The sequence below is a fragment of the Oncorhynchus keta genome, chromosome 12 (assembly GCF_023373465.1).
Source record: "Oncorhynchus keta strain PuntledgeMale-10-30-2019 chromosome 12, Oket_V2, whole genome shotgun sequence".
Taxonomy (NCBI): Eukaryota; Metazoa; Chordata; class Actinopteri; order Salmoniformes; family Salmonidae; genus Oncorhynchus; species Oncorhynchus keta.
In genome coordinates, this window is record NC_068432.1 from 53,462,868 (window position 1) to 53,473,009 (window position 10,142).

Genomic DNA, 10,142 nt, shown 5'->3' on the forward strand with positions numbered 1-10,142 from the left:
TGCATAGTCCCTTCCAGGAAGAAATTAAATATAATTATGTACAGCTAAACAAATACAGTGCCATTTTGCTAATTGGACTACTACTGTATTCAAAGGCTTTACGCATGGGGATGAACCTATTGGTGGTGTTGATAGTCTATTATTGGGAGGGGGACGGGGGTGGGGAAGAGGGAGGGGTAGGGTTGAGGAAGGCGAGAAAGTGAGGGGAGAGCAGGAGGGGAAGAGGGAGGGGTAGGGTTGAGGAAGGCGAGAAAGTGAGGGGAGAGCAGGAGGGGAAGAGGGAGGGGGATGGGGAGGGAGAGGGTAGAGGAAGGGGAGAGCAGGAGGGGAAGAGGGAGGGGGACGGGGAGGGAGAGGGTGGAGGAAGGGGAGAGCACGAGGGGAAGAGGGAGGGGGACGGGGAGAAAGGGAGGGAGATGGAGTGGGAGGGAGCAGGTTGGAGGAAGGGAGGGAGATGGAGTGGGAGGGAGGAGGTTGGAGGAAGGGAGGGAGGGAGATGGAGTGGGAGGGAGGAGGTTGGAGGAAGGGAGGGAGATGGAGTGGGAGGGAGGGAGGAGGTTGGAGGAAGGGAGGGAGATGGAGTGGGAGGGAGGAGGTTGGATGAAGGGAGGGAGATGGAGTGGGAGGGAGGAGGTTGGAGGAAGGGAGGGAGATGGAGTGGCAGGGAGGAGGTTGGAGGAAGGGAGGGTGAGTGAGGGGGAGAGCAGGAGGTGGAGAGGTGAGTGGGAGGGAGGAGGAGGGGACAAGGGAGGGAGGGAGGGCGGGAGGGGGGGAGGGAGGGGGTGTGTGTTTGCATACGGCATAGTGCCTTCCAGGAAGACATGAAATAGAATTCTAAACAACAACGATCAACATCTTCATTTGCACGTGGCAGAGGGTGTAAATACATTATGTACTGTGGTACATTATATACTTCTATATACTGTAATGGGGTGGTACATTATATACTTCTATATATACTGTAATGGGGTGGTACATTATATACTTCTATATATACTGTAATGGGGTGGTACATTATATACTTCTATATATATAGTAATGTGGTGGTATATTATATTCTTCTATATATACTATATGTACTGTAATGGAGTGGTATATTATATAGTTCTATATATACTATATGTACTGTAATGGGGTGGAAAATTATATACTTCTATATATACTGTAATGTGGTGGTATATTATATTCTTCTATATATACTGTAATGTGGTGGTATATTATATACTTCTATATATACTATATGTACTGTAATGCGGTGGTATATTATATACTTCTATATATACTATATGTAGTTCCGGTTCCGGTTGGAGCGAGCGGTCGCATTCGCACTTCGCTCTGCAGGTTGTATAACTTTTTATAACTTTTTCATTACATTTCATTATAGTACAACGGTTGATTTGTCTAATCTTAGCAATTCTTCTTAGCTAGCTACATAGCCGTCCTTGTATCAGAGATAATTGCATAATTATCGTATTTCGTCGCCCTAACGTAGCCTTCACTGCTATTCGCCCAGGAGCTAGCTAACGCACACAGATTAGCATCACTGTAGTGCTATTCACTCAACTGTACGACTTGATTAGTTCAGTGTTAGCTAGCTACATAGCTGTCTTTGTTTCAAGATAATTGTGTAGTTTAGTGTGTGTAGCCTTGGAGTGATTATCTTAATTCACTGAGGTTCGCTAGCCAGCTATTTGTCGTCCTTAACGTAGGAGACTCTGCTAGCTAGCCAACAGCTAACTGCTAACAGCTAGCCAACGTCTGCTGTTTTGAATTCAACAACCCGGTCAGGTGGTTTCACATTTTCGTTTCGTTTCATTGCAGTGCAGCGGTTTGATTTGTTTGATCGTGGCTAGCTGCATAGCCGTCTTTGTTTCAAAGATAATTGTGTAGTCTAGACCGATTTCCTAGGTTAGCTAGCCAGCTATTGTCGTTCTTTTAACTCAACGTAACGTAAACAACACTGCTAGCTAGCCAGCTAGCCCCCGAATAGCAGCACTGTAGAATTATTACACTCAACGGAACGACTTGATTAGTGTAGTGTCAACAACGCAGCTACTGCCAGCTAGCCTACTTCAGCAGTACTGTATCATTTTAATCATTTTAGTCAATAAGATTCTTGCTACGTAAGCTTAACTTTCTGAACATTCGAGACGTGTAGTCCGCTTGTCATTCCAATTTCCTTGCATTAGCGTAGCCTTTTCTGTAGCCTGTCAACTATGTGTCTGTCTATCCCTGTTCTCTCCTCTCTGCACAGACCATACAAACGCTCCACACCGCGTGGCCGCGACCACCCTAACCTGGTGGTCCCAGCGAACGACCCACGTGGAGTTCCAGGTCTCTGGTAGCCTCTGGAACTGCCAATCTGTGGCCAACAAGGCAGAGTTCATCTCAGCCTATGCCTCCCTCCAGTCCCTTGACTTCTTGGCACTGACGGAAACATGGATCACCACAGATAACACTGCTACTCCTACTGCTCTCCTCGTCCGCCCACGTGTTCTCGCACACCCCGAGAGCTTCTGGTCAGCGGGGTGGTGGCACGGGATCCTCATCTCTCCCAAGTGGTCTTTCTCTCTTTCTCCCCTTACCCATCTGTCTATTGCCTCCTTTGAATTCCATGCTGTCACAGTTACCAGCCCTTTCAAGCTTAACATCCTTATCATTTATCGCCCTCCAGGTTCCCTCGGAGAGTTCATCAATGAGCTTGATGCCTTGATAAGCTCCTTTCCTGAGGACGGCTCACCTCTCACAGTTCTGGGCGACTTTAACCTCCCCACGTCTACCTTTGACTCATTCCTCTCTGCCTCCTTCTTTCCACTCCTCTCCTCTTTTGACCTCACCCTCTCACCCTCCCCCTACTCACAAGGCAGGCAATACGCTTGACCTCATCTTTACTAGATGCTGTTCTTCCACTAACCTCATTGCAACTCCCTCCAAGTCTCCGACCACTACCTTGTATCCTTTTCCCTCTCGCTCTCATCCAACACTTCCCACACTGCCCCTACTCGGATGGTATCGCGCCGTCCCAATCTTCGCTCTCTCTCCCCCGCTACTCTCTCCTCTTCCATCCTATCTTCTCTTCCCTCTGCTCAAACTTTCTCCAACCTATCTCCTGATTCTGCCTCCTCAACCCTCCTCTCCTCCCTTACTGCATCCTTTGACTCCCTATGTCCCCCTATCCTCCAGGCCGGCTCGGTCCTCCCCTCCCGCTCCGTGGCTCGACGACTCATTGCGAGCTCACAGAACAGGGCTCCGGGCAGCCGAGCGGAAATGGAGGAAAACTCGCCTCCCTGCGGACCTGGCATCCTTTCACTCCCTCCTCTCTACATTTTCCTCCTCTGTCTCTGCTGCTAAAGCCACTTTCTACCATTCTAAATTCCAAGCATCTGCCTCTAACCCTAGGAAGCTCTTTGCCACCTTCTCCTCCCTCCTGAATCCCCCCCTCCCTCCTCCCTCTCTGCAGATGACTTCGTCAACCATTTTGAAAAGAAGGTCGATGACATCCGATCCTCGTTTGCTAAGTCAAACGACACCGCTGGTTCTGCTCACACTGCCCTACCCTATGCTCTGACCTCTTTCTCCCCTCTCTCTCCAGATGAAATCTCGCGTCTTGTGACGGCCGGCCGCCCCAACAACCTGCCCGCTTGACCCTATCCCCTCCTCTCTTCTCCAGACCATTTCCGGAGACCTTCTCCCTTACCTCACCTCGCTCATCAACTCATCCCTGACCGCTGGCTACGTCCCTCCCGTCTTCAAGAGAGCGAGAGTTGCACCCCTTCTGAAAAAACCTACACTCGATCCCTCCGATGTCAACAACTACAGACCAGTATCCCTTCTCTCTTTTCTCTCCAAAACTCTTGAGCGTGCCGTCCTTGGCCAGCTCTACCGCTATCTCTCTCAGAATGACCTTCTTGATCCAAATCAGTCAGGTTTCAAGACTAGTCATTCAACTGAGACTGCTCTTCTCTGTATCACGGAGGCGCTCCGCACTGCTAAAGCTAACTCTCTCTCCTCTGCTCTCATCCTTCTAGACCTATCGGCTGCCTTCGATACTGTGAACCATCAGATCCTCCTCTCCACCCTCTCCGAGTTGGGCATCTCCGGCGCGGCCCACGCTGGATTGCGTCCTACCTGACAGGTCGCTCCTACCAGGTGGCGTGGCGAGAATCTGTCTCCTCACCACGCGCTCTCACCACTGGTGTCCCCCAGGGCTCTGTTCTAGGCCCTCTCTTATTCTCGCTATACACCAAGTCACTTGGCTCTGTCATAACCTCACATGGTCTCTCCTATCATTGCTATGCAGACGACACACAATTAATCTTCTCCTTTCCCCCTTCTGATGACCAGGTGGCGAATCGCATCTCTGCATGTCTGGCAGACATATCAGTGTGGATGACGGATCACCACCTCAAGCTGAACCTCAGCAAGACGGAGCTCCTCTTCCTCCCGGGGAAGGACTGCCCGTTCCATGATCTCGCCATCACGGTTGACAACTCCATTGTGTCCTCCTCCCAGAGCGCTAAGAACCTTGGCGTGATCCTGGACAACACCCTGACGTTCTCAACTAACATCAAGGCGGTGTCCCGTTCCTGTAGGTTCATGCTCTACAACATCCGCAGAGTACGACCCTGCCTCACACAGGAAGCGGCGCAGGTCCTAATCCAGGCACTTGTCATCTCCCGTCTTGATTACTGCAACTCGCTGTTGGCTGGGCTCCCTGCCTGTGCCATTAAACCCCTACAACTCATCCAGAACGCCGCAGCCCGTCTGGTGTTCAACCTTCCCAAGTTCTCTCACGTCACCCCGCTCCTCCGCTCTCTCCACTGGCTTCCAGTTGAAGCTCGCATCCGCTACAAGACCATGGTGCTCGCCTACGGAGCTGTGAGGGGAACGGCACCTCAGTACCTCCAGGCTCTGATCAGGCCCTACACCCAAACAAGGGCACTGCGTTCATCCACCTCTGGCCTGCTCGCCTCCCTACCACTGAGGAAGTACAGTTCCCGCTCAGCCCAGTCAAAACTGTTCGCTGCTCTGGCCCCCAATGGTGGAACAAACTCCCTCACGACGCCAGGACAGCGGAGTCAATCACCACCTTCCGGAGACACCTGAAACCCCACCTCTTCAAGGAATACCTAGGATAGGGTAAGTAAGGGTAAGTAATCCTTCTCACCCCCCTTCTCCCCCAACAAGATTTAGATGCAAGTGGCTGTTCCACTGGTTGTCATAAGGTGTATGCACCAATTTGTAAGTCGCTCTGGATAAGAGCGTCTGCTATATGACTTAAATGTAAATGTAAATGTACTGTGATGGGGTGTTATATTATATACTTCTATATATACTTTATGTACTGTAATGGAGTGGTATATTATATACTTCTATATATACTATATGTACTGTAATGGGGTGGTATATTATATACTTCTATATACACTATATGTACTGTAATGGGGTGGAATGTTATATACTTCTATATATACTGTAATGGGGTGGTACATTATATACTTCTATATATACTGTAATGGGGTGGTACATTAGGATAGGGTAAGTAAGGGTAAGTAATCCTTCTCACCCCCCTTTCTCCCCCAACAAGATTTAGATGCAAGTGGCTGTTCCACTGGTTGTCATAAGGTGTATGCATATTTGTAAGTCGCTCTGGATAAGAGCGTCTGTAAATGACTTAAATGTAAATGTAAATGTATATATACTGTAATGTGGTGGTATATTATATTCTTCTATATATACTATATGTACTGTAATGGAGTGGTATATTATATAGTTCTATATATACTATATGTACTGTAATGGGGTGGACAATTATATACTGTAATGTGGTGGTATATTATATTCTTCTATATATACTGTAATGGGGTGGTACATTATATACTTCTATATATACTATATGTACTGTAATGTGGTGGTATATTATATACTTCTATATATACTGTAATGGGGTGGTATATTATATACTTCTATATATACTTTATGTACTGTAATGGAGTGGTATATTATATACTTCTATATATACTATATGTACTGTAATGGGGTGGTATATTATATACTTCTATATACACTATATGTACTGTAATGGGGTGGAATGTTATATACTTCTATATATACTGTAATGGGCCTCTGTACACCTATGTAGATATTCCATAATATAACATTACATATAAGTAGCCGTTTCTAGCTACAATAGTCATTTACAACATTAACAATGTCTACACTGTATTTCTGATCAATTTGATGTTATTTTAATGGACAAAAAAATGTGCTTTCCTTTAAAAAACAAGGACATTTCTAAGTGACCCCAAACTAATTAACAGAAGTGTACATCTATATGTACTGCAATGGGGTGGTATATTATATACTATATACTATATTATATACTATATACTATATTTACAGTACGAGTCAAAAGTTTGGACACATCTACTCATTCCATGGTTTTTCTTTATTTTTTACTATTTTGCACATTGTAGAATAATAGTGAAGACATCAAAACTATGAAATAACACATATGGAATCATGTAGTGACCAAAAAAAGTGTTGAACAAATAAAAATATATATTTTATATTTGAGATTCTTCAAAGTAGCCACCCTTTGCCTTGATGACAGCTTTGCACTTTCTTAGCATTCTCTCAACCAGCTTCATGAGGTAGTCACAATAAAACGCTTTTCAATTAACAGGTGGGCCTTGTTAAAAGTACATTTGTGGAATTTTTTTCCTTCTTAATCCATTTAAGCCAATCAGATGTGTTGTGAAAAGGTAGTGATGGTATACAGAAGATAGCCCTATTTGGTAAAAGACCAGGTCATTATCATGGCAAGAAAAGCTCAAACTACCAAGCTTTAATTATGCTAATTATTTCCAGAGAAAATGGAGAGAACTTAGTACTGGTCCTGTGCCATTTTCAGGTGAACTCATATAACCCAGAGCTATAGTTAGCTCTTCTATCTGTGTCAGATTGGACCATGAGAAACATGTACCTGTTCCTTGCCGGAGGGTGTCTCAGTCCAGAGCAGTCTGTACCCCAGCAGGGGCCCGTTGGCGTAGACCGGGGCGTCCCAGGAGGCCCGGATGGAGGTGGGGGAGATGGACTCTACCTGGAGGTTCTCCACCGGCCCGGGGACCAGCACTGCTGGGACAGGAACACATGATCGGATCAGAACGACACACACACACACACACACACACACACACACACACACACACACACACACACACACACACACACACACACACACACACACACACACACACACACACACACACACACACACATAGATACATGGAGAACAGGAGAGTTAAACACAATTCCTTCTCCACTAAATTGAGGTGCCTCCAAGGCATCACTCCAATCCTCCGTCGCCGTAAGACTTTAACCCATTACAGTCTAAGCTCCCTCACTTTGTAATACTTTGACCCATTACAGTCTAAGCTCCCTCACTTTGTAAGACTTTAACCCATTACAGTCTAAGCTCCCTCACTTTGTAAGACTTTAACCCATTACAGTCTAAGCTCCCTCACTTTGTAAGACTTTAACCCATTACAGTCTAAGCTCCCTCACTTTGTAAGACTTTAACCCATTACAGTCTAAGCTCCCTCACTTTGTAAGACTTTAACCCATTACAGTCTAAGCTCCCTCACTTTGTAAGACTTTAACCCATTCAGTCTAAGCTCCCTCACTTTGTAAGACTTTAACCCATACAGTCTAATCACTTTGTAAGACATTAACCCATACCTAACTCCCTACTTTGTAATAGTTCTTTAGGCCTTTGATAAAAAAACAGATAAACACTACCTTTATAAGCTTTAAACATCATTAGAAATGACTACACAGCATTATAACACCAGGTCATTACTTGTTGTCAATGTAATGCTAATGGTTTTACCCATTACCCATAACTAACTCTAATGATAATGTCTTTAGGCCTGATAAAAAAAAAAGATAAACACTGTACCTATACAGTAAGGTTGTGTGTGTGTGTGTGCTTGCGATGCGTGCGCACATGCCTGCGTGTGTGTGCGTGCGTGTGTGCATGTGTGTTTACTCACACTCTGGCGGAGTGGTGAGTTTGAGTGTCTCGGATCTCTCTCCGGGGCCGTTGTCGTTGTAGGCCACCACTCTGAAGGAGTAGGTCTCCTCTGGCTTCAGGTTACTGACAGTCAACTGGAGGGTCTCTGGCTCCGACACGTTCACAGACCTCTCCCTGAAACAGCAACAGACACGTTCACAGACCTCTCCCTGAAACAGCAACAGACACATTCACAGACCTCTCCGTGACACAGCAACAGACACATTCACAGACCTCTCCCTGAAACAGCAACAGACACATTCACAGACCTCTCCCTGAAACAGCAACAGACACATTCACAGACCTCTCCCTGAAACAGCAACAGACACATTAGAAACCTCTCCCTGACACAGACAACAGAAACATTCACAGATATTTACCTGAAAAAACAGACCATTCACAGAATGTCCCAGATTCAATGAAACAACACGTTCACAGTTGGAGAAAAGCAAGACACACAAAATGGAACCCTATTCCCACATAGGAGACTCCCCAGCACATGGAACCCCCCACACAGGAGACTTTAGACCAGACACATGGAACCCGTGTCAGGTTTTACTCCCCCACTGATCAGGAGACCCCCACTACAGGAGATGCCCACCTCAAGGCAGACTCCCCCAGACCAACAGTACCCCCCACCCAGTAGATTTAACTACCCCACACAGGAATTTAACTACCTTGACTGTGTAGTAAACTACCTGTTGACTGTGTAGTAGACTACCTGTTGACCCAGTAGTATTTAACAGTACCTGTTGACACAGTATTTAACAGTACCTGTTGACTGTGTAGTATTTAACAGTACCTGTTGACCCAGTAGTATTTAACAGTACCTGTTGACCCAGTAGTAAACTACCTGTTGACATACACAGCTTTAACAGTACCTGTTGACTGTGTAGTATTTAACAGTACCTGTTGACACACAACAGTACCTGTTGACACACACATTTACACAGTACCACACACACACACACACAGTACCACACAGTACATTTAACAGTACCTGTTGACTGTATACATTTAACAGTACCTGTTGACAGTATTTAACAGTACCACACACACATTTAACAGTACCTGTTGACTGTGTAGTACACACAGTAAACCCAGAATTTAGCAGTACCTGTTGACTGGTAGTATTTAACAGTACCTGTTGGCCCAGTAGTATTTAACAGTACCTTTCCAAATTTGCCAGTACCTGTTGACTGTGTAATCCCTGACCCAGTAGTATTTAACAAGGGTACCTGTTGACCCAGTAGTATTTCAGTACATGTTGTCATCATTTAACAGATGTTGACCCAGTAGTATTTAATAGTACCTGTTGAAGTAGATTTAACAGTACCTGTTGACCCAAAAATAAACAATTACCTGTTGACTGTAATATTTAAATACCATTGACCAAATGTTAACAGTATTCAATGAAACAACATACACAGTTGGAGATTTAAAGTAGATGTGACCCAGTAAATGGAACAGTACCTATTGACCCAGTAGTATTTAACAGTACCTACTTTAGACCAGACCCTACTGGAAGTATTTAATAGTACTACTTTAGAAGCCCAGTACCCGTGTCTGTGTTTTATCCTGAAATCACTACTGATTTAACAGTACCTGTTGACTGTGTAGTATTTAACAGTACCTGTTGACCCAGTAGTATTTAACAGTACCTGTTGACCCAGTAGTATTTAACAGTACCTGTTGACTGTGTAGTATTTAACAGTACCTGTTGACTGTGTAGTATTTAACAGTACCTGTTGACCCAGTAGTATTTAACAGTACCTGTTGACCCAGTAGTATTTAACAGTACCTGTTGACTGTGTAGTATTTAACAGTACCTGTTGACCCAGTAGTATTTAACAGTACCTGTTGACCCAGTAGTATTTAACAGTACCTGTTGACTGTATAGTATTTAACAGTACCTGTTGACTGTGTAGTATTTAACAGTACCTGTTGACTGTGTAGTATTTAACAGTACCTGTTGACCCAGTAGTATTTAACAGTACCCTGTTAGTATTTAACAGTACCTGTTGAGTAGTATTTAACAGTACCTGTTGACCCAGTAGTATTTAACAGT

The 10,142-nt window shown here is 45.1% G+C and overlaps 1 protein-coding gene across 1 annotated transcript in view; it reads right to left on the reverse strand.

Annotated features, from left to right (window-relative positions):
* dcc (DCC netrin 1 receptor) overlaps nucleotides 1–10,142 on the reverse strand; it is a 681,343-nt gene that overhangs the window by 244,284 nt on the left and 426,917 nt on the right. The window contains exons 9-10 of the mRNA XM_052458625.1: nucleotides 8,055–8,209; nucleotides 6,986–7,134 (exon numbers count right to left, since the gene is read on the reverse strand). Of these exons, the coding sequence (XP_052314585.1) occupies nucleotides 6,986–7,134; nucleotides 8,055–8,209 (304 nt within the window). The remainder of the gene's footprint in view (nucleotides 1–6,985; nucleotides 7,135–8,054; nucleotides 8,210–10,142) is intronic.